This window comes from Tachysurus fulvidraco, chromosome 21 (genome assembly GCF_022655615.1).
Source record: "Tachysurus fulvidraco isolate hzauxx_2018 chromosome 21, HZAU_PFXX_2.0, whole genome shotgun sequence".
NCBI lineage: Eukaryota > Metazoa > Chordata > Actinopteri > Siluriformes > Bagridae > Tachysurus > Tachysurus fulvidraco.
In genome coordinates this window covers 9,088,248-9,113,247 of record NC_062538.1, presented here as the reverse complement: position 1 = coordinate 9,113,247, position 25,000 = coordinate 9,088,248, and the positions used below count along the sequence as shown (strand labels likewise).

At 38.4% G+C, this 25,000-nt stretch overlaps 1 protein-coding gene across 3 annotated transcripts in view; it reads right to left on the bottom strand.

Annotated features, from left to right (window-relative positions):
- Positions 1-10,832: 10,832 nt before the first annotated feature.
- Positions 10,833-25,000, bottom strand: part of myo5b (myosin VB) — a 55,276-nt gene continuing 41,108 nt past the window's right edge. For 2 of the 3 annotated variants that reach the window (XM_047805798.1, XM_047805799.1), the window contains exons 26-39: positions 24,827-24,961; positions 24,219-24,287; positions 22,171-22,410; positions 19,664-19,758; positions 18,420-18,618; positions 17,682-17,775; positions 17,431-17,562; positions 17,064-17,215; positions 16,735-16,824; positions 16,490-16,640; positions 16,104-16,389; positions 13,776-13,950; positions 13,615-13,695; positions 10,833-13,182 (exon numbers count right to left, since the gene is read on the bottom strand). In XM_047805798.1, the coding sequence (XP_047661754.1) occupies positions 13,030-13,182; positions 13,615-13,695; positions 13,776-13,950; positions 16,104-16,389; positions 16,490-16,640; positions 16,735-16,824; positions 17,064-17,215; positions 17,431-17,562; positions 17,682-17,775; positions 18,420-18,618; positions 19,664-19,758; positions 22,171-22,410; positions 24,219-24,287; positions 24,827-24,961 (2,052 nt within the window). In that variant the 3' untranslated portion in view covers positions 10,833-13,029. Of the gene's footprint in view, positions 13,183-13,614; positions 13,696-13,775; positions 13,951-16,103; positions 16,390-16,489; positions 16,641-16,734; positions 16,825-17,063; positions 17,216-17,430; positions 17,563-17,681; positions 17,776-18,419; positions 18,619-18,943; positions 19,022-19,663; positions 19,759-22,170; positions 22,411-24,218; positions 24,288-24,826; positions 24,962-25,000 lie in introns of all 3 variants that reach the window. The other variant, XM_047805800.1, reaches the window with a different exon arrangement.

Genomic DNA, 25,000 nt, shown 5'->3' with positions numbered 1-25,000 from the left:
TGGTAAGGCGACAGCATCCAAACATCTCAGTTCACCAAACACTATGCCCATGAACAGTCCAGATCTGTTCCTTTACGTAAGAACATCTATACAAAGAAAGCTATTATTAGAAAGCTTTATTCTTTAATCAAAAACATACCTCTGGATGTATGTGGTCCTAGTACAAGCAGATTATTAAGCATTCACTGTTTAATGTCCTTTACACATTCCATCATAGCTGTGGATTATTTGTAAGGACATGGGGGGGTCTCTTATTTACTTGTTTTATTGTTTCCATGTGGGCGGAGCCACTCCCTTACCTGTGTTCCCACCATGTCACCTGATCCTTGTTAGTCCTGATTACTTATACAGTATATGTCTGTTTAGTTCTCTTGGTCTCCGTGAGTCATTGTCTCTGTTCTTATGCTTTTCACACCAATGTTAATGTTATTGTAGTCATGTGTACTCTGTTATGTTTACCATGTTTGTTATGTTTGTCATGCTTATGTGTTTTATGTTAGTTAGGTTAAGTGTTGTTTGATTAAACAACGGATGCACTTGAATCTTGCGTTTGGGATTGTTATTACTTCAGGCGGACGAGCCACAAGCGTCCGCCCTCGGTGGCGGAAATCCCCGTTTGTTACAGCAAATTTAACGAGAAAAGCAGTTTATGAATTTATGAACTGATAATGATCAAGAAAATAAGACCTTAGATAATAGAGGGCTGTCCTCTCAACATCTCCTAACATGAACAACATTTTCTAGCCTATCAAGTAGAAAAGCATGATCAATGGTGTTAAAAGCTGCACTATGATCAGTTAACAACAGAAAGAAGACATAACCTTGATCAGAGGCCAGTAACATGCCATTTACCACTATAACTAGTGCTGTCTCTGTGCTATGTTGAGTCCTAAATCCTAACAGATAGCAGAGACAGATAGATGATTAAAAGTCTAAACCCTGACTGTTCTGTAACAAGTATCATACTGTAGTTACCAGAAAGGGTCAAGTAAAACCATGGTGCACAAAGTGCACTAGCAGAAACATGCTAGTGTTATAGAGATCATGAAGTACCCTATTAAATTTGAATAATATCATGACTATTTTAAATTACCCTAGTAAAAACATGGTAACATTTCTTTTACTCTGAAGTACCACACTTAGAGTCTACGATTGACATTTAGGTCTACGATAGTAAAACCATGCTAGCATCAAGAAAAGGTACCTGTATCAAAACGTATCACTGTAAAGGTTTAGTAGTATCAAAAATATATATAATAAAATCCCATATGAAGTGTCAGTGTAAAACCATGGTAGAATCATATTAAAACTCCACAAGTAAGTATCGTAAAATATAATTTACGATACTTAAAGGAAAAAAAGATAAGTACTGTATTATCATGAAGGACCATGGTTACCATAAACTGCCATATTCAAATTATGGTAGTTTTATAGTAACCCTAAAGTACCACTGCAACACCATGGTTATGTCATAGTTATCATGAGCATGGTATGTACTAGAGCAGTGTAATGGTTACCATAAATTTCATTGCTAAACCTATGGTAGTGTCTTAGTTACTATGAATGACCAAAATAAACCCATGGGAACATCATGGCAACCATAGGAGTACCACAGTAAAAACAGGTAAGTGTTATGGTTAGCGTGATTTATAAAACTATAGCAGTACCATGGTAACTGTAAAGTATAACTGTAACATAACTTCTTTGAATAATTTTATTTATCCTATTCACATTTTACTTTATTTAATTTATATATACACTTTTATTATATATATATTCTCCATATACAAGTCGTACAAGCATTTCACTGTATAGTTATGTATGTGACAAATACAACAAATCTGAATTTGAATTTGAAAGTACAAGCGCAAAACCAGAGTACCATTAAGTTACCATTAAAGGCAGGGTCTCCGTTGTTTGAAATCCTATGTTGACCTATAACATCACCAAAACAAACACGCCCCTAACCCAAATGGGTCCCACCCGTGTATTGATAGCTCCGCCCACACATACATACGTAACCCAGTCAACTATTGGAAAGAAATGTGTCTTTATCATAGCTGAAGGGAAGAACAATACGATTGCAGATAAACAAACAAACAAAAATGACACACAAGCATAATCATGCAAAGGACAAAGGCATATATTAGTTCTGTGTAACAAAGCAAAACCAACGTTACTCACCTATCGAGAAGGAATAAAGCGGCCTCTGCGTCTTAAGTAAAGTTGGCCGCATGTAGAGTTTCCCGAGTCAATAACTCCTGAGCTAAACGCCGTTACTACACAAAACACGGTTGTAGCTGAGTCTCTACATTACTACGATAGAAAAGAGGTGTTATTTGTGTCGTAACAGCGTTTAGCTCAGGAGTTATTGACTCAGGAAACTCCAACCTGTGAATATGCGGCCAACTTCCCGCTCCTTCAGTTCTCTCCAGCGCTGGAAAGCTGATCCTATATTAACACGTCCTACTTCTTACCTTATCGTAAGTCTTTCTTCGCTTTCTTTCTTTGTTTTTATCCTCCATTTCAATGTTAAAACCGCTTTCTGCTGATGTCACACATGCGCACTGAACACTCTCTCTGCCGCATATTGACAAGCCCCGCCCCTTTCTGCTCATTGGCTACATGTTTGTTTTGTTTTTTGTTTATTTTTTGGCCCGAATCAGTTTTCTGAAGAAAAAAATTTTTCTCAAAAATCAGAGACCCTACCTTTAAGTATGGCTATAAATTTACACCAAAGCATTATTATGGTTATTGGAAAATGTACCCCAGCAAGCACAAAGTACAGTCTCACTCACCTTTAAGTACTATGGTTAACCACAGTTAGCCAAGGTTAAACCCGTCTAGCATTATAGTTACGAAATACCATAGTCAACCACAGTCAATATTCCTGATAGTACTGTACCAATAACTTGAAGCAAATGATGTATGAATATTTTCCATATTACACATGTGTTGTTAAAGAAATATATCCTAAACAACATACAGTGATGACTTGAATGATGCTCTACATTTGGGGCTATGGTGTGCTTTTGTTTTTGTCATATTGTAACTGTAATAGTGATTAAAACACTACAATTTGACTTCTTAAGAAACTCAAACAGACTACAGAGCTGGAAATGCTGTGTATGGGGGTGGGGGAGAGAGTGAAAAGTTAACTGGGTGGAGTGATTGGGGTGAGGGATGAAGAGCTTGTGCTCTCGAATGTGTCCGTGGGCGTTTGCTGTGGTTAACTGCTTGAAGACAAGAAAATGAGTACGGCGACGGGGAAAGGGGGTAAAGCACCCCTGCTCAGTTGTACTGTGCTTTGTCATCTCCTTCTAAAAAAAATGCACTGATTGGTGCATTTTGTCTTTCACCTCACTGCCGCTGTGGTGGCTCTCGAAGCGGCCCAACTGCGTCGGCTAGACAGTGAAAAGTTGTGCAGTAGTGTCAGTACAAAGCATGATGCTGTTTAGAAGAGGTTTCACGATACAGGATGAGAACGTCAAACAAACCCCCTGAAACCACACACCCATCACTGGAGGCCCCTATCGCACACACCATCTCTGAACAACAGCTTCAGAGCTTGCTTTATCTGCACACAGTTCTTTTCTGCACTTTCTATTTGTTAACACTGGGATATGTTTTTTTTCTTCCTACTTTCTTCTTTCCAGCCTCATTTTCATCTCCTTTTGCATCCATCCTCAGCCCTTCAGCTTTCATGGTACTTCATGCCACAGTCTTGAGGTTGCCTATGTGGGACACTATAAGTACATAATATACTGTACAGCAAATCCACAGTGCTGTTGAATTTTCTATTATATTCTACAGCTTCAAGGCAAAGCATAGGTTTGTATTGTTGTGTTCATTCTCGCACCTTAGTAGCAACAAATTTCTGTAGTTTCTGTGGTAGCAACTGTGAAGTTTTCTGTAACAACAACTAAAACAGGGACTTTTAGGGGACCCACTGTATCAACAGGTTAAACAACAGGGTAATTATTGGTCTGACCTGATGCTGATTAAACAATTTTAAGAGGAGTCTTAGTGCTTGCAAAAGTCAGTTTTCGCAGGAAAATGATGAGCTGCATATAATGTGCATTTAAGAACAAGCCGTCTTCTTATTTTTGGTCTTACGAACTTCAAAAAAGAACAAAGAATGATTGCTGTAAAAATTTAACTCATTTTCCTTGGAACAAGATGAATAAAGCACTTTTCTACATTAGTTTTCTTGTTGTGTTCTGCATTTATTTCAAATTTTTAGGTCTCGTCTTTTTCCTGTTGGGAAAAAAAACTCTCATTAAAATATGTCCAGTATCTGATAAGTATAAGTATGTTTTTTTTGGTGGTCTATTATTGAAATGGTTCCTGATATGTATTTTTAAAGGTCTTTCTAATGGTATTTAATGCTATCTAATAAAAGGTTATTAATAAAAATATGCAGAAATCTGATGGAGACCAATCAAGCTGAGAATTATGTGATGTAATTTTCCTTATCGATTGTGATAAGGTTTTTTTTTTTATATATTTTTTTTAGGTTTCTTACCTAAATCCTACACACAACATGATATGAAGCAAGTACATGCAGAGTAAAAGTATAATAGAAATACAGCTGATTCTAAGATAATGAGAGAACATAATGGAGATAACAATAAAAGATGTCACAATTGCCAGATGTATACAACATGGAACAAAATGTGCTAGAAAAGCTCATGATGCATGAAAATCATATCACCACAGGCTACGTGCAGATGGACTTATAACGCAGACACCTGTCAGCAAGAAACCTTTAAAAACAAGGTGAAAAACTGCTGAGGTGACAAAAAGGATGTACAGCCTGAGAATTAATTAAGGGCAAGGACGCTTGTTTGTGACCTTACAGGTTTTGTTTACTTCGTGACTTTGTAAATGGTTTTGCACAGCTGATGACTTCCTGTTCATTTGTGGTAACTAAGCAGAAAATATGTCTGAGAGATATTTAGCAGCATGTTGTGTGCTGTCTGGAACCGTTAACATTGTGTTTGTGGATGGGAAGGAGTGCAAAGCCACTTTCACAAAGGCTTGGTGAAAAAAGCCACAAGATGGGGGAGAGAGAGAAAGAAAAAAGGAGAGAAAAAGAGAAAGGGAGAGAGAGACAGAGAGAAAGGAAGACAGAGGTTAGGTGCAGTGCATATCTGTATGCACACGCTGTAGAGTGGAAGCTTTGTCAGAATGTAGATGTAGTATGTATAGATTTGTAGCACTGCTGTTCTACTAGTCATATATTCTCCCAATTATGTTCTCAGACACAGGCATTCTCCAACTTTTCGCAAGTCCCCATTTATCTGTATTCCACTAAACCCCCTGAGCACAGATTTATTTAATGAACATAACATTTCAAAAGTATTGATGTATTTAGCTAAATATTTAAATTCAATTCAGTTCTATTTGTGTGGCTCTTTAATCAATTTATAGGGTCACAAATCACAGTATCTATAAAAATATATGAAGCATATAATAAATATAAATGCATTTATAATAAGCGAGGGAGAGGCAACTGTGACAAGGAACAACCTGATGATATGAGGGGGAAGAAATGACACCAAAGAGTATGACTGTAAATCATTTCCCTTTTATAAAGTGATTCTACTATTGCTATGAAGTCTGTTTTGCTTTTAACTGTTCACTGATGGAAACTTTTGCAGTAATCGTAGTTATAAGCTATCATACAAAATGTCTTCAAATGTCAACATCTAGCACTTACATTAACGCTTAAAAACAGACCAAAAAAACAACCTTGTGTGGTATATTGACTTTTCTTGCTACATCACATCCCCAAAAGAGTTTTAAGACTGATGGTATTCTTAGTCTTTCATCCTAGTGAACCAGTATCAGGATATATTTATTGAAAGAAACTTCTACACACTTCTGTATGTCTGGAGAGAGACAGAGAGAGAGAGAGAGAGAGAGAGAGAGAGAGAGAGAGAGAGAGAGAGAGAGAGAGAGAGAGAGAGAGAGAGAAAGAAAGTGTGTGTGTGTGTGTGTGTGTGTGTGTGTGTGTGTGTGTGTGTGAGAGAGAGAGAGAGAGAGAGAGAGAGAGAGAGAGAGAGAAAGAAAGTGTGTGTGTGTGTGTGTGTGAGAGAGAGAGAGAGAGAGAGAGAGAAAGTGTGTGTGAGTGAGAGAGAGAGAGAGAGAGAGAGAGAGAGAGAGAGAGAGAGAGAGAGAGAGAGAGACACACACACATCAAACAATGTCCCATAAATATATATAAAAAAATGTTTTTGCTTTGTACTGTAAGTGCACCTCTTTGCATGTGTTGCTGTGTGTTACCCATCACCCTGTTTGTGTAGGTCATGGTGCATAATCTTGGATAAACATGACTGTGCAGTCATAATAACATCACCAACAGGGATTAAGCTTTATCTTGTATTGTGAGTTGTGAAAGTGTCATGTTTTGGCTAGAGACTCACATGTTCATGCTCCGTTCCAAGCCACATAACACCAGAGTGGTAAACACATACAGTATAGCACAAAATCATTACAGAATCATTACAGTTAGTGTTCTTACTTTAACAACCTTCCTCACGGTTCCTCAACAGATACACTCTCTGCCAGCATCATGCTATTTATGTTCTTCAACTCAATTTGTGTTCTTAAGCATTAACTGGCTGGTCAATTCCCTAACTCTTGCAAACCTAGCTAGTGATTTACTGTCATTGGTCTACTGTTTATGATGTAATTTCCCGGTTCAGGTACCGACGCACGCTCAGACACTATGTTGATGTGATACGCAAGCTCAAGTAAGCATGAGAGGGATTTAGTTTTGATTTAGAAAGATTACAAACCACCAACACCCCCCCCCCCCCGTCTCTCTGTACTGTACTTGTGTGTGGTCCAATCAAAAGTGTCTGCTCATTACGCAACATTAAGTATAGAGTGTGCTGAATACATACATATCAGTTCCACTGGGTTTCTCAAGAGAGGAGAAGAAAAGAGAGGAAAAAGCTTTGAAGTAGAGAATTTGGCCTGATTGAATTATTTTTCCTAATATTTTGAGGAATCAGCCAGGCTTTTTATCCCTGAACGTTCCAGCAAAAAAAAACAAAAAAAAAAACATATAGGGTACCACCTATATAAAACATATATAAGAAGTACCACCATTTCTTTTTGTAAACTTCTGATTCTTTAAATATAAGTTCAGTAGTTATTTTTCCATAAGTATTTTCTATTATAAGTGATATAAATGCATCTTTGGAATCGGAATAAATCTTTAAACGTATCCGTCTCTTATTTAAAAATCTGGAAAGTACAAAAGTGAATGTACTGTATATGGAACATTTTGCAGACTGGAACACATGAATATGTTCAGATTCATTCTCATGTAAACTCATCAATTCTTTATTTGAATTTCGTAGGAATTACATTACATTTCATTAGATTAAAAAATGTATTAACACTTAGAATTTGAGTTTATTTTTAAAAAATTAATAAAAAGTAAAAATAAAAAATATATTCCTGATTGGCTGTTGCATGTTTACTGTTGTGGATGAGTTGGTTCAAGTTTTTCAGAAAATGATGCTTTATGAATTTTCACACACATCAGCTTCGAGCCTTTACACAGAATTGTATGGTTAAAAAAAAGAAAGCAGTGAAGGGAAGTAGAATCACCTCGTTGCTTTTTGTCTTGTTGTTGTTGTTTTTTTTACAGCTTTATTTAGAGTCTTGGAAATGACAACCTGACGTAATTAAACATTTATATTTATTGAGTCTGTATAATTATTACTTTGTTTATTTTAATGTTTTGGTTTTTGAGGCCTATAACTAAGTTTTTGCGTTCATGATCACCAACATCCACATCACTCTGTCTCTCACCTGAGGTTAGAATCATTTGCATAGTCTAACCAGAGACTCATCATTTCTTCACTTTTCTGATCTCTGGAAAAAAATGACTGATCAACAAAGTTAGTTCAGTTGGTTAAATATTATGCCATTTGGTGACACTAACCTTGCACGAAAACCCAAAAAATACATAAATATGAACTAATGAACCATAGCTTGAGTCTTGAATTAACATGCAGGACTAAACAAAATGAAATATATGAACTTGGTCTATAAAAAAAAACAATGTAAATGTGATAGCAGATGTTCCGAGGGGTTCAAATCATAAAGCACAAGACAAAAACAGGTGGCTGTTCAAGCCAGGAGATGTGACTGACCCAAGTCAAATGCAACAACATCTAAGACTAAACCACCAAGAATTAATCTTATAGAAGTCTGGTTGTACCTGATAACAGATTATAGTGTCTGCTAAATGAATAAATGTTACTGCAGGGCTATTTAATTAGTTTGTCATGGGGCCAGGTCATGAAAAGCATCCCAAATGAGGGGTCAGAGAGATACTAGAGTGATGAAACAAGAAGAATATAGGAGCAAATATGGTGTATTTTTTGCACCGTAAAGCACCCAAGTAAGAATTTCTTTGTTTTGTGTAAAAGGAAATGATACTGACAAGATTTTATGTGTCATCATCCTGTCAGTCATCACATCTCATAGAAAAGGCTGCTCACTGCCACTCGCCTGAAGTCACGGGACTCCTGCTCTGTGCTGCGACTGCGCCTCACGCTGAATGGAAGAGTGTAGAGCCTACTTCATAATTGTAGAGTTTGTTGTCCGACTGAACTAAATTTATTCTAGAGATGTCTTTTTCACACTAGGCCACTCGAAGGACCGGAACGAATGACCTTGGGCCACCAATTGAATAGCCCACTGTTCCTGTATTCATTTTACCCTTATGAGTAAATGAACAGAGCCAAAAACCAACCCAGAGCATGTACCAGTTCTACAGTGGGATTAGCTGAGAAATGGATGGAGAATTATACACAACAGTACAACAGGGCTGTAAGATGTATAGTAATAGAGGCTAATGGGCTTGATATAAAATACACAAGAACACAGACATTTTTGTAGCTGATCATTTTTGTTTGTGTTCACTAGTGATACATGTAATTATTTTATATGCTGTTTGTGTTGTAGTACAAATTTTTGATGCTATGGTTAAAACCATGTTCTTTTGTAATCATGTAATTTGTTCCCGAATTAAAAATTCAGTTTGTCTGTGTGGTTAGTAGTTGGTTAGCCATTTCGAAACTTTTTCTAACACTTTAGTGACACAGATAGTTAGTCTGAGAAAAATGTGCTACTAACGACATAAACTAAAATTATAGACTCAGCCAGCTATTTTACTTCATAGCAAATGACAGATATGAGCCAACAATATTTTGTTAAATAGAATAAAATGAACATTATGGGTTTGTGAAAAATGCCTCAACAAACGAAATGAAAAAAAAAAAAAAGAAAGAATTGGCAGAATCTCTTTCCAAGAAAAGAAATAAAAATATAGAGCCACTCAGTGTTGAGGAAAATGTATTACTAAAAAGACGTATTACTAAAAAGACTGAATTATAAACAAAACAATGTGGATTTTTCTCTGCATAAATTAAAACGAGCTAAGAACAGAGGTAAAAATAAATAAATACATTTCTAAATTCCCCCACGAAATTTGACTGAAGTCAGTTAGAATCTTTAACATGGGGAAAATTTTCAACTGAAACATGACGAGCAAACTTGAACATTTGATGCATCGATTTAACCTGAAAACAGAGCACCAAAGTCTTCTTTTTCTGGTACTGTATGGAGGCATGGGTCTGGACTTGGTGGAAAGCTAGCAAAGATCTTTTTAATTGTTCTAACATGGTTAAGTTGACCATAGAACATCAAAAGCATGTCAGTCACCGTTTTCTGGAGCAACTGGGTACAGCACAAGCTCTATGTATTTAATGATTTGTGCTGATTGAGACCTCTGGTGCTCACACAGAGTAATTGCATTCTAACATAATTAATAAAATACTGCAGTCTTGTAGTTGATCACACATGTATTTACCTGACTATATATGTAAATGATATGAAATGAACCAAACTTTATGCTATAAGAAAATAACGATGTGGCGGTGTGACGGCATCGTTAGCTGTAAGTGATTATTTGAAATATTAAATTATATGAAATATTAAACACTATTACATTTCTCAATTATTTTATAGCACTGCAGTTCTACCTCATATTTATTGTAATATTTAACTCTGCACATATTTTTCCCTCCTTTGTTACTTTAACAAAACAAAAACGTGAACAATGACATATTAGAACCAATGAGATAAACCTCTAATTTACAGTATAGCTGTGCTAATGCAGGAGCCACGAGTATAAAAAATGTACACCTTCTGACCTTCTTTATCAGAACTGAAACTGACTTTTCCCAGAATAAACTAGTAATACTTTTGCCGTAAGCCTGGTATTAAGTTAGTCAGGACTCTGTTGGTTTTCAGTCTGGGATGTTAGGATAACCTTCCACACAATTTTAGTGGTTGAAGATAGACGCCTTTAAATTGTAGATACTTATGAACAAACCCTTGGAGCATGTCTGAGAGCAGAGTCAGCATATACTTCATGTCAGCATATACTTTGAAGATATAAGCAGTTGTGTGGAAAAAACTAAAGCATTGTTTTTACTGTACATGTATTGTATCAAAAACCTTTTATACTACTTTTATTAAATTATTGCTCCTAATGAAAAACTACCATGAGCCATAAACCAAGCTTGAGGAGTGTGAGATGATGTGTGTCATAATGTCAGGATCTATGAATTTACATGAAAATAATGTGCCATTTCACATATCTAACTGGCTAGCAAAGTTTTGTAACCTGTTAATTTACTGATACACGAACTAGTCTAGTCTAAATTATTTCTGAATGCAATGTTCTCTAAAACAGATCCGTTCCACAATGAAGTTATGAGTTAATATCAAACAGACACAGATTTCTATTTTAGACACTTTAGTATGAACAGCTTCATACAGCATTTGTTCAGACATCACTATTGTTACATTTCATGACAAGTGGTCAAGAGGTCTGGAAAAATAACACCCGAGAAAATATATTCCTTAAAATATATACACACATGTTTCTCAGACTATGTAAAGAGATACACAATCAGAGGGAAGGTTTGTGTGGACAGGGTTAGTGTTAGTCATTCAGGGTACAGAGCAACACATCAGAACGATACACATCCTCAGGAAAAGATGGAAACCAGTAGGACATCCAGTACAAAGGTGTTTTCCATAAATGTGGTGAAAACATGCCTGAGGACAAACATACAGAAAAAAAAAATCCTATGGCACTTGATGAGATTTTGAATGAAATACATGCTGATGTTAATATGAAGGTAAACAGAGACGTGAACTTGACCTTCAAAACCTTCAAATTAAAATTGTATAAAGTAATAAGCACACAGGGATGAAGATTGCTGTAAAACCGTTTCACCTGTGAATAATAATAATAATAATAATAATAATAATAATAATAAAAACATTCACAATGTAAATATACCCATTATATATTTACACCTGAATAATATGTGAGCACAACACTGACATCCACAATGTTCTTATTTTTATTGACTGTAAAAAGGGTAGAAAGTGGCATAAGTGAGACCACAGCACCTGTTCATGCTATTTAAAACTTAAGAGGCAGACAGAATAAACCATGACCTGGACAGATTTGTGCTATTTATACTATATCTGATTTTATGGCACAGATATACGTTAAAAAAATTTATAATAATAATTAAAAAAAAGAAAGAAAAAAAAAAGAGCTCAAATATTTTTGCAAAAATATACAGTAAAAAGAAAAAGTGTTGCAGCTGTATCAGAAAAGATTCGCTATTCCCTTTAGAATAATGTTTTAGCATGGTTTACAATATTTTCATTCTATTCCATTACTTTTTGAAGTATTTCATAATGATCTAATTATATAGTATATATACCAATTATAATGTATATATAATATATGTCTGACTTCACTGTTGTCTGATGGACAGATTCACACTTCGATGCTGTAACTACTTCTTTAGATGTGAATTAGATTTCTGGGCAACCAATACACAAGATTGAGCAGCACACTATAGATATTACTTACCCTGTTGGCAAGGATATACATTTTTTTGTCTAACTCTGAAAATGAAGAGGTTTGAACACACGTGCTGCAGTCTTTAACCCCATGCAGACATATTATTTACTACAAAAGATGCTGTCTACCTCAGCAGCAACAAAGATATTCTGAAGTCTCTGTGTTACGCAGTATAGTGGAATGTGTGTACAGCAAGTGTGCAGCTTTCCCAAAACTGATTATCGATATGACAAAATAAAAGAAACAAGAAAAAAAATAATAAATAAAAAAAATGAAAGAAAGGCAAAATGCGTAAACCTATGTTCTAACTAAACCTGCTTGTTTCTAGAATTCGGTGTTGAATTCTTTATCCCTGCATTTCACTTGCAAAGATCTTTCATCAACACAGAGAAAATTCCCATTTACCTCTCATCTTTTGTGTAATAGTTTATATCTGTTTGTACCTGTCCTGTCCTGTCTCCTAGACCTCTTCTCTGCACCACCATACAACTCCTGCTCTCAGGCTTATCTCAGTGTGTATTAGAAGAGCTGTGCTAGATTCGGGCTGTCTTGGATCTCATAAAGAAAAGGACTCATTTGAATGACGGCGTCTGCAGTGCGGTGGATTTACCTGGCAGCTAGGAAAAATTCAGAAAAAGTATAGACCAAATTTAGAGCTAGGACTTGAGAAATGAAAGTGAGGGAAAACTAGACCAAACCTTTAAACTGTACAGACAAAAATCTGCACTAAAGCTTACTTAATATCTCATGATCTCCAGAGTTCAGAGTTCAGCTCTTACACACATTCTACCCTGCCTGTTTTAGCCCAAACAGTAACCAGAGGAAAATACGTTCATAGAAAAGTACTGGCATTTCCACACTTTCTCTGAACACCTCTCAACACTGTAATTCTTCTATCAGAATGACTCTCTCTAGCTTTGTCATGGTGTTGGTCAGGGTGTTTGTTTGCTGGTTGCTGAGGCTCTGCTGCATGGGGTTTGCCCTCCTCCCTGCTCTCAGGCTGACTCAGTGGAGCTCAGGGAGAGACAAACAGAAGAAGCAGAGAGACGTCAGACTCTGCCGAGGAAGTCCAGGTTGAGTGAGGCAGGGATGTGCATGGTCTCTAGGCTCAAAGCTGAAGGCGTGTAAGGGAAAAGCACGGGGAACGTGTGCTTTGTGTCCACCAGGAGCTGGGCATTCTCTGTACGGCCTTGTAGAAGATTCTGGAAACAGAAGATTCATCACAGATTCATTGCAAAGAAAGAAAAAAAAACTGGCTTTAAACAAATAATATTAACATTCAGGGAATGGGTAAAAGTGAATTGAATATCTAAATTCTTAACATTTCACATATGGTGTGCTGTTATGAAAAAAAAACAAAACAAAAAAAAACCAACTAATGGAGATATTGCTGGAGATACCACATCTGATTTGTTTATTTTTCACTTAACAGCATGTCTCGTACTGTACTGAAGACTTGTTTGTTGTGGAATACTGTTACAAAGTTCTGACACTAGAAACTCCTTCCATGAACCTTAATAACATCTCTTCTTGACAAACTTTCTGAACAAACAGATTTAGGAATTGAACAGTGCTGTTAAACCATAATTTAGCCAGCTACCTTGCTTAATTTTTATTTTAGATAACTAGTGTACCTGTATGTCTCTTATAAAGGACACAGTGACCCGCTCCTCAAACTCGTTCAGTGGAGTGTACAGGTTCAGGATCTTCACAATCTGAGGAGGTAAAAGTGCAGGTTAAGGGTTGCACCTCAGAGATATACTATGAATATTAAATACATTTTTCTGTCTCCTACCTGTTGTGTGCTAAGAATGTTACACATGGAGCAGATGGCCTCGGCATCCTGAATTGTCTTCTTCTTCACCTGTAGCAGCTGAGCAGCCTGGATGAGGGGCTCAATGGTTGACATAATATGCTTCAGGTGAAGATTTCGTCCCCTCAACCACTCCTCCATCTGAGTAATGTTGTACCTGAATCAGTAGGATAAACAACTGTTTTTAAAATTACACCACATATACCTTGAAAGTAATTCCACATGATTCTATACCTGAGCTGCACTATAGAGTGAGTGACACACGGTTCAGTACCTGAGCTGCACTATAGTGTGACACACGGTTCAGTACCTGAGCTGCACTACAGTGTGACACACGGTTCAGTACCTGAGCTGCACTACAGTGTGACACACGGTTCAGTACCTGAGCTGCACTACAGTGTGACACACGGTTCAGTACCTGAGCTGCACTACAGTGTGACACACGGTTCAGTACCTGAGCTGCACTACAGTGTGACACACGGTTCAGTACCTGAGCTGCACTATAGTGTGAGTGACACACGGTTCAGTACCTGAGCTGCACTATAGTGTGACACACGGTTCAGTACCTGAGCTGCACTATAGTGTGAGTGACACACGGTTCAGTACCTGAGCTGCACTATAGTGTGACACACGGTTCAGTACCTGAGCTGCACTATAGTGTGACACACGGTTCAGTACCTGAGCTGCACTATAGTGTGAGTGACACACGGTTCAGTACCTGAGCTGCACTACAGTGTGAGTGACACACGGTTCAGTACCTGAGCTGCACTATAGTGTGAGTGACACACGGTTCAGTACCTGAGCTGCACTATAGTGTGAGTGACACACGGTTCAGTACCTGAGCTGCACTACAGTGTGAGTGACACACGGTTCAGTACCTGAGCTGCACTATAGTGTGACACATGGTTCAGTACCTGAGCTGCACTATAGAGTGAGTGACACACGGTTCAGTACCTGAGCTGCACTACAGTGTGAGTGACACACGGTTCAGTACCTGAGCTGCACTATAGTGTGAGTGACACACGGTTCAGTACCTGAGCTGCACTATAGTGTGACACATGGTTCATTACCTGAGCTGCACTATAGAGTGAGTGACACACGGTTCAGTACCTGAGCTGCACTATAGTGTGACACATGGTTCAGTACCTGAGCTGCACTATAGTGTGAGTGACACACGGTTCAGTACCTGAGCTGCACTATAGTGTGACACACGGTTCAGTACCTGAGCTGCACTACAGTGTGACACACGGTTCAGTACCTGAGCTGCACTATAGTGTGAGTGACACACGGTTCAGTACCTGAGCTGCACTATAGTGTGACACATGGTTCAGTACCTGAGCTGCACTATAGAGTGAGTGACACACGGTTCAGTACCTGAGCTGCACTATAGTGTGACACATGGTTCAGTACCTGAGCTACACTATAGTGTGAGTGACACACGGTTCAGTACCTGAGCTGCACTATAGTGTGACACACGGTTCAGTACCTGAGCTGCACTATAGAGTGAGTGACACACGGTTCAGTACCTGAGCTGCACTATAGTGTGAGTGACACACGGTTCAGTACCTGAGCTGCACTATAGTGTGAGTGACACACGGTTCAGTACCTGAGCTGCACTATAGTGTGAGTGACACACGGTTCAGTACCTGAGCTGCACTATAGTGTGAGTGACACACGGTTCAGTACCTGAGCTGCACTATAGTGTGAGTGACACACGGTTCAGTACCTGAGCTGCACTATAGTGTGACACACGGTTCAGTACCTGAGCTGCACTATAGTGTGAGTGACACACGGTTCAGTACCTGAGCTGCACTATAGTGTGAGTGACACACGGTTCAGTACCTGAGCTGCACTATAGTGTGAGTGACACACGGTTCAGTACCTGAGCTGCACTATAGTGTGACACACGGTTCAGTACCTGAGCTGCACTATAGTGTGAGTGACACACGGTTCAGTACCTGAGCTGCACTATAGTGTGAGTGACACACGGTTCAGTACCTGAGCTGCACTACAGTGTGAGTGACACACGGTTCAGTACCTGAGCTGCACTACAGTGTGATTGACACACGGTTCAGTACCTGAGCTGCACTATAGTGTGACACACGGTTCAGTACCTGAGCTGCACTATAGTGTGAGTGACACACGGTTCAGTACCTGAGCTGCACTATAGTGTGACACACGGTTCAGTACCTGAGCTGCACTATAGTGTGAGTGACACACGGTTCAGTACCTGAGCTGCACTACAGTGTGAGTGACACACGGTTCAGTACCTGAGCTGCACTACAGTGTGATTGACACACGGTTCAGTACCTGAGCTGCATGCCGGTGCTCCAGGAGCACACGTCTTTGCGCAGCAGCAGGTTGTTGAGTGAAACGGCATTGATGCTGTAAAAGAGCTGGCGCACAACCTGCTGGCTGATCTCTGGATCCAGCCCATGTTCGCTCATCTGTGTGTGAAACTGACTGAGCTGCTTGATCAGAGCATCCAGTGTGTAACCTGATGGTCCACCACTGTCACAGTCTACACTGGATGAGCGGTTCCTGTAACCCAGAGGCTTCACTCCAGTCAGACTGCCACTCTCTAACATGGCCGACACTAAGGTTGGATGGAAGAAGGGGTCAGATTAAGATTCAATATTTATAAAAATAAACTCATATTGATTTGAGCGTTTAAAGACAACATTTCTAGCACAAACCGATCATGGGCTGCATCATGTTCTCTGCAATTCTAATTAGCTGCTGGTAGATCTGGATGCCCAGGTCACTCAAAACCTGCCGGTACTCAGCCAAGTCAAAGTTTTTCAGACAGTGTTCGTTCTGTTTAGGTGAATTCTGGGTCATGAAGGTCTGGGAGACAAAATCATACAAAGTTAGCAGGTTAAAGATTTAGGCCAGGTTTTTAGTACTGAATATAAAAAGTTTTTTGCAGGCATTTTCTTGCCTCCTCTCCGCTGTATTGTTTCAGGCAGTGCAGCAGTCGACTTGTGTTCGCCAGCCAGAAAGACGTCATCTCGAAGTCTTCACTGTTTTTCTGTAGAGCAATACAAATGTATTTAAACTGCGGTATCAATAATCTGTAAGCTGAATTAGGAAGATACAAAAAAAAACAAACTTTTTTTCGATTATTAATTAATGTAACCGGAAAGCTTTTGCTGCATTTTGTTAGGAAATATATTATGACCTCACAACAATGATGCACAACATGAAATTTAGATCAAGCTTTGTCTGCATTAGATTTGTTAAGTGATAAACTGATACTGGACTCTTTACCTTGAGAAGTTTCTTTATGGCATTAATGGTGGAGGTGAGAAGAGAGTGCACTTTTTGGTCATCGTTGATGTAGTCTGCATGACGGATGCACATGAAGAGGATGTACGCTGGGAGGCAAGGTACTGTAGCAGAAACCATCTGGGGCTTCATTTCTGACACACACACACACACACACACACACACACACACACACACACACACACACACACACACACACACACACACACACACACACACACACACACACACACACACACACACACACACACACACACACACACATTGCATAGCTGTTTTAAAGATCTGTGACTATTGTAGTTAAAGCACAACCAAAACTAAACACATTGTGATGCATCACAATGTTTACCAGTGATAAGCATCCTGATCAGCAGAGCCTCGTCCTCTTTGTGGTACTCCAGCATGCCCTCAAAGTCCTTCTCCTTCCTCTGAACCGTGGCCTGCCTGACCAGCCTGGGCCGGTTCACTGCTGCCTGAGATGCTGCACAACACACAAGTATAGCTTAATACCATCAACACCAATTAAAGTGAATAAATAAATCTATAGAAATCTATAGAAATTCAAAAAAAAAAAAAAAAAAAAAAAAAAAAAGGGTAAACCTTCAAGCTCCTGAACTTTCTTGATATAGATCTTGAGCTGCTTTTTAAGTTTCTTCTCATTTTTCTCCAACTTTTCCATGATCTCCTTGAGGTCCTGAAATGCAATACACACATACACACCATCATCAAGGAAAAATATTCTCAAAAAATGAGTTCACTTTAGTCTTGTTTTTCTTCCAAGTGTTGACTTTTTATGCAGGAATAAATTAAGTAGAGTGAAAATATAAACATGCCATTATTTATTCCTAAATTATTCCAGATATTTAATGTGGTTGCAAAAATGTTTCTCTTTCTGAATATCTTTTGTTTTATATTAATAACCTCTATTTGTTTGTAGATAACCTGTAAAAAGTTTTCAAAAACAAACGTCTGTGTCCTATAAAGATTCAAATTCTCTAACTACAGAAGGATGTTTACAGTAAATTGGTGGAAAAAGTAAAAATAACTGTTGAGCACAAATTCTAGTGTTTTCCACTTCTGTGCAAAAAAAATGGTGTAAACTATTCTATTTCCATAATCATTTCATAATCACTCACTTTACAATATTTGTTTACCTGTAAAAAGTGAATATCTTTGTCAATCCTGTTTATAAGATAAAGCTATACACATCTATAGGGGTTTATCTCACAGACATACTTTCATATCCATAGAATTTTCTGGATTTCCAGAACGTAACAGTGTAATTTTTAAAGCTAACAGTTTCTGGAGTTGTAGAAGTGAGGGATGGTTGTGACTGACCAGGTTCTCGTTGGTGAGGCGTGTGATCTCCTGCTGGACGCTGAACTCCACCAGGGCATCAGGGGGCAGGGAGCTGAAATGATTAAGCATCTCCTGCTTCTTCTCCAGATCCACCTTCATCACCTCGATCTGTGTGTGCAGAGCTTCCAGCTCATCCTGGTGTTTTCGGTTCTGGGATTGGAGCTGTCCTTCCAGCAGCCTGACACACACATACACACACACACACAACACACACACAACACACACAACACACACACACATCATTAGTTGAAAATAATCTGAATAAATGAGAGAAGTCACAGCACAAGTCAAGTGTTCATTACATCACAAAAAAGGAGTGACAAAAGAAAGAAACACCCCAGATGCTACAAGATACATTTTCTATGCAAGAAACAGAAAATCTCCTGAGTAAGAAATACATTTTACTTTAAGAAAGGTGCTTGTACTATCTATTCTAAAAAAGTGCATAGAAGTTAGTTGATGAAGGAAGAAGGTAGCAGAAAACCACAGCACAAAAGCACAACCTGGCTACTTGCTTTAGCCCCTGATAGGCCAGGCCAAGCTCCCCGTCTTCATTCAAATAACACCAGTCGTGGCTTTTACTGGTGTCCAAGCAGAGCGAGAAGGAGGTGAAGCAGAAGCACAAACAGAGTCAGAAAAGAGGGAGAAAGAAGAGGAAAAAAGCAATAAAGAGAAAAGGGTTATTTGGGCAAAGGAGTTTTTAGGTACTGTAAAAAGTCTATTTTCTCATTTGCTTCCCACGATGATACTTTATTATGATGATTTTAATCTGCCCTAACATTTGGTCTATGCATCTACACTGCAAGCATTATAGCTTTTCTGACCAAAAAAAAAAAAATAACATAAATATTGAAAAAAGACATTAGATGAAAACTAGAATGTAAGTATGGTATGAAGGCATTTCAGAAATGTTCCACATACTAAACCATCACTGCCAGATGTGATATGTATAACTAAATCCCTAAGAACTGACAGTTAGAAATCAATGAATATTCAATACCTGAGTTATACCTCCTCTATAATCTGAGAGCTTCTGCTGAAACCTGAACCAGCCTAATTAATGCTCTGTTTATATCTTTAGCTGTTTAGTTTTTAAATACAAGGCCTCGCTTTGGGCATAAGCCCAGCTATCAGCTACAGAGAAGACCTTTTCCATCATTACATTGGCACACTAAAAACATTCTTACAGTACATTAATAATAAAGTGGAATGATTTGAATCACCTTTTCGACTCACTGAGACCCTGGTAGGCCTGTAACACCTCCTCCTTGTCCACAGGCTTTTTGTTGTTGTCCCATTCAGTGATGTTGTTGGAGTTCTGTTAGGACAGAATGGCAGGTACATGGTGAGAGTCTACCACATACAAAAAATGCTGTACAGGGTAATTAGGGTACTCATGAACAGTCACTAACACAGTCTTATAATATTAAATTCACCCCTTAATGAACACCTTCTCCTGTATTTGAAACATTTTGCGACTTTGTTTGAGCACGTAGAAATACAAGATAAATCAGGTCCATGCACAAACTGTTCCCAGCAATCCTACAATGCTCAGAATCTTCAGGGTTTTATTCTAGTTGGTTTCCCATGCTTCCACTGAGCATGAATATATGGAATAAACTTTCAAAGTAAAAACAAAACTTTTACACAGAGTCTTAACTGAGCTTTTTAAAATGATGTACAATAACTGGGACTGCACATTGGTTCAGTAGTTTAAAAGCTTATCAGCCATGTATAGTTATACTAACACTCTTACTAATAGTAATAACACTCATATACTAATACATGATACTCTTTGCTAGCAAGATTGAGCAAAAGTCTATAATTGGTCAATAGAGATGTCAATCAAATAGCCTCATGAAAGAATCAGTTGTCGGCAGTGTTTATTAGTGAGAGGTATCTAAACCAACCGGTCTTAAAATCCAGGCGCCTTCATTTCTAAGATTTCTTGAAATGTGTAAATGGCATTAATCGGTTTTCGTTAATTAAAGGTGCTGTTAACATTAAAAAAACTGTTTAAGTTACAGTCACTGTATTAAGAAGTCATGCTGCAATGTGAAAAAACAAACAAACATGGAAGTGGAACCAATAACGAGAGAGGAAGAGAAGACCACATGCTTGATGTGAGACCAGATACCAGATAAACACAAAGGGCAAGACAAGAATCTGATGGCTGTATTATTGAACGGTCTTATTCAACACGCAACAATCTGTCTACAACTTTGGAGTCTTGAGGACTTGAATTGTACACTATATTTAATCGGCACTTAATGCAGAGCTTCTCAAAGGGCATTTACGGCATTTAGCAGAGTGACACCCTTATCCAGAGTGACTTACAACTGAGCAACTGAGGGTTAAGGGCCTTGCTCAGGGGCCCAGCAGTGGCAGCTTGGTGGACCTGGGGTTCGAACCCGTGACCTTCAGATCAGTAGCCCATCAGTAGCCCAACACCTTAACCACTGAGCTACTTCAACCAAATATTAGGTTCATTATTTATTCATGAACAATTATGTCTTGACTATGTAACTGTTTAATGGGCTCCTTATTTTTCAAGCCAACTCAGTAATAAATAAAGATTTAATAATGCTCTTTAGTAATAATAATGATGATGCTTCACAGACCACTTGGTACCAAATCACAATAATGCACGTAAAACAACAAGGAGGAACTTCCTGGAATCCCTTAGCATGTTTTACACTAAACTCATCCGCTACACTACTACAACAAGAGCTCAATAAAAGAATGATCCTAAACAGAAGGTAAAAGAAGCTCTCTGGGATGTGATGTTGTAGTAAACTGCACTCTAAACATAATGAAAGCTGACATAGAGCTGTGCACTGAGGCTGTAGTGATGTGACACTGTAGACTCAGCAGTGCTGCACTTCTCCTCCTCTCTGCTGGGACTTTCATTACCCAGCTCCTAATGGCAGACTAATGGACCTCATAATCACATGAAATCTGAGTGACTGGCCATCGATTAAGTCTGTGTAACATTAAAGGTATCCCTGCAGTCAGAATGAACCCTGTGGTGATGATGTGATTCATCAAACTCCAGTCCAACTGATGAGTCTCCAGAGGAAAAAAATGAAAATACCTGGCAAATCTCACAGGAATAAATGTATCTGCTTTTCTAAAAAGTGGACTGGAAATAACGTTAGATTAAATTTTTTTCTATGCCATTACTTTCCTTTCTTTACAAAGCAATTATTTCATTATGCAAAGGATTTCTATTAAACAAAAAAGCTGTGTCTTAATTTTTCTGCCTATGACTTTGCATTACAAAAATAAAGCAATCAATCAAATGAACCTGTAATAAACTGCCTATTTGATGTGCTGTAGTTTCCCATCTAATTACCACATTACAGTTTTTGTCTTGGAATAAATCTGGGGAGAATCGGGGGGGGGGGGGGCATTTAGTTTCCAATATTACCAATTTAAAAAACTTTGCGAAAAGGAAACCTCCATACACGATTATATTTACCGCATTTGGCAGTGACACTTAACCAGAGCGACTTCTATTTACCCCATTTTATACAACTGAGCAATTGAGAATTAAGAGCCTTGCTCAGGGGCCCAGTAGTGGTAGCTTGATGGACCTGGGATTCAAACTCACAACCTTCCCATTGGTAATCCAACACCTTAACCACTAAGCTACCACATCCTATTTAGTGTGAACATACTCAGAGATATAAAACTCCTTCAGAAATACCTCCATCATATTCAGACTTACAATGTGATTGCTGTTTTCAGACGGCTGTGCGGTGCTGACGATCTGCGTTTTTAGCATAAGGACCTCCTCTTTGCGTATGTCCAGCTCCTCGTTGGCTGCTTTGAGTTGATTGAGCAGAACATTGTAACTGTTCTGCGTTTCGTTGGACGAGCTGTCATCAGACCCTCGATCTGCCAGAGCCTTCCTTAGTTCATTCAAGTCGTTCTTCAGCTTCTTGTTCTCAGACTCCAGTTCCTGCCTCTGCACATTCAATATAAAAGGAGCAAAGATTTAATATATAAACACCAGAAAACAAATTACTGTCTTCATACATTGTAATATAATTTTGCATATGGGTGTGAAGGTGAGTGACGGAGGACGTGAAACTGAATAAAATAATAATAATCTCTGTACGATGGGATCCTTACGAGTGAAAAATATAATGGGTTTGTATATTCTTTGAAAATTAGGCTAATAACAGTAAAACATCATTATGAGTCAAAACTATTTGTTAAAATATTATCGGTGTTCTCTGAACTTCTGTGCTGGTCCCAAGTCCAGGTAAATAGAAAGGGTTGCGTCAGGAAGGGCATCTGGCACAAAACATGCCAAATCTAAACATGCGAATCGTCAGTGTACAAGACAGTAATGAGACCAGCTATGCTGTATGGGTTAGAGGCTGTAGCAGTGAGGAAAAGAGGTCCTGAGGTTCTCTTTAGGAATGACAAGGATGGACAGGATTAGGAACGAGCACATCAGAGGGACAGCTCAGGTTGGCTGTTTTGGGGACAAGGTCAGATAGACTAGATTGAGATGGTTTGGACATGTACAGAGGAGGGAGATGGTTATATTGGTAGAAGGATGTTGGAGATGGAGCTGCCATGTAAGAGGCCAAGAAGAAGGCCAAAGAGGAGGTACATGGATGTGTTAAAAGAGGACATGAAGGAAATTGTTGCGAGAGTAGGGGATGCTGAGGATAGAGTAAGGTGGAAACTGTGGCGACCCCTAACGGGAAAAGACGAAAGTAGAAGAAGAAAATACATCTAGACTTCATAAATGGCATAAGATTTGTTTTGAAAACCTCAGAGACTCCCATGCATCACTCCTATTCATACTGTATGCCTAGACATATATGATACAGTTGACCACCACATTTTAATATCTCGTCTACAGTAAGTCAACTTGTGGGTGTCTGTGGCCCTGTTTTAGAGTGGTTCAGGATCATCTGGTCCACATGTTTGATTTGACGCATAGTTCTACCCTCCTGTTTAATCCAGGCTTGGACCGGCACTGAGAGTTAGCTCTTCAGTGTCTGGATTAGAACCCTGCCCAGGAATCAAACCCGGGCTGCAGAAAGGACATTGTGCCGCTGGACCACCAGGAGGCTTATCACTGCTAACTAACTAATTTACTCAAATATCAGAACAAGCCTTGTAAAAAGGAAGAAGTAAAAATACAAATGAATTCAATTTTATTCTCTGAAGAATGTTAACAAAATTTCTCTCTCAAAGTTTAGGCCATTCTTTCTTTCCAGATGCTGAAGAAAATGATTTTAGGAATATGATTTCTTTAACCCTTGATAGTGTATTATGCAGTAAAACAAACTACGATGCATAGCACATAACAGAGTATCACAGTTCAAGGAGCTTCGGTGCTACAATAAAATGTTAAGACTCTGAACCTTTCTTAATTCTATACTCAGATTAAGTAATGAGTAAGAATGTCCAGACAGATACAGATCTCCGTTTAAATCCTGATTAATTTTCTCATTTAGACTGACGTTGTTAGTGCCAATTAAAAAGACAAGATTATGATGCTCTCACCATGCACAATTCTTACCACAACAGCAAATTTTAAACCATGTTCCCAGATTTAAAAAGGAAAATTAATGCTTTCTTCAGGTTGACATTTTTCACCATGCTTCCAACTCACCCGGAGTCTGACAGGCAGCAGAGTCAGCAGCACCAGCGCAGACAAAGTGCAGCACAAATCAATTAACATGAGCACAGACATGTCGAGTGGCTGTCAGTCTAAAAGAAGGATGTGTGCGTTTGTGTGTGTGTGTAAACCTTGAGACTGTTGTATGCCAGATCTGCATTTGTGTCAGCCTCTGACGTCGAGTTCTTCGAATCGATCGCCTGAGAGATCAGAGAATAAAAAAAAAATAGACAAATTTATAGTGATAAGACGGGAGATGTGTGTCCTATGATATTTATTAATCTGATAAATGCTTATGACCCTGTGTTAAGCGGTGACAAAGTCCAAAGGTAAACAATACCTGTTTACACATTATTTGATTATGGCACTGCCATGTTTTATTGTTAAAAAGAAAGAAAGAAAGAAACAAACAAATGAAAATAATAAAATAATCAGCTCTATAAATGTACTGTTTATTCAAATGTTCTATCATGGCATTTGAGGGCAATGTTAAATTATAAAGATCAAAAGTTATCTGGTAAGCTGCTTACTACAATACTACAATGAGGAACCACAGAATCTACTGAAGAAAACAAATGAGACAAAACATGTCTACAATTTATTAATTAATAACTAAAACGTCTTAAAACCTTTCACCATAATGGAATTGATTATTTATTTATTTATTTATTTATTTTTACAAAAAATCACTTTATAAACAAAAAGAATGACTCAAATTTAGAGTGTGTATGTCACGAACCTTTTGCTTGTTGAGTTCATCCATCTTCTCCAGGTTGGTCTGTAGTCTCTTCCTCTCCTGCTCCAGCTCACGCACTCTTTTCTGCAGTTTCATGAATACACTGATGTCGTTAGCTGCCTTCTCCAGTCCCATGTCCTGTACAGAGACGGAGATAACAGTTAGTCCCATACTACT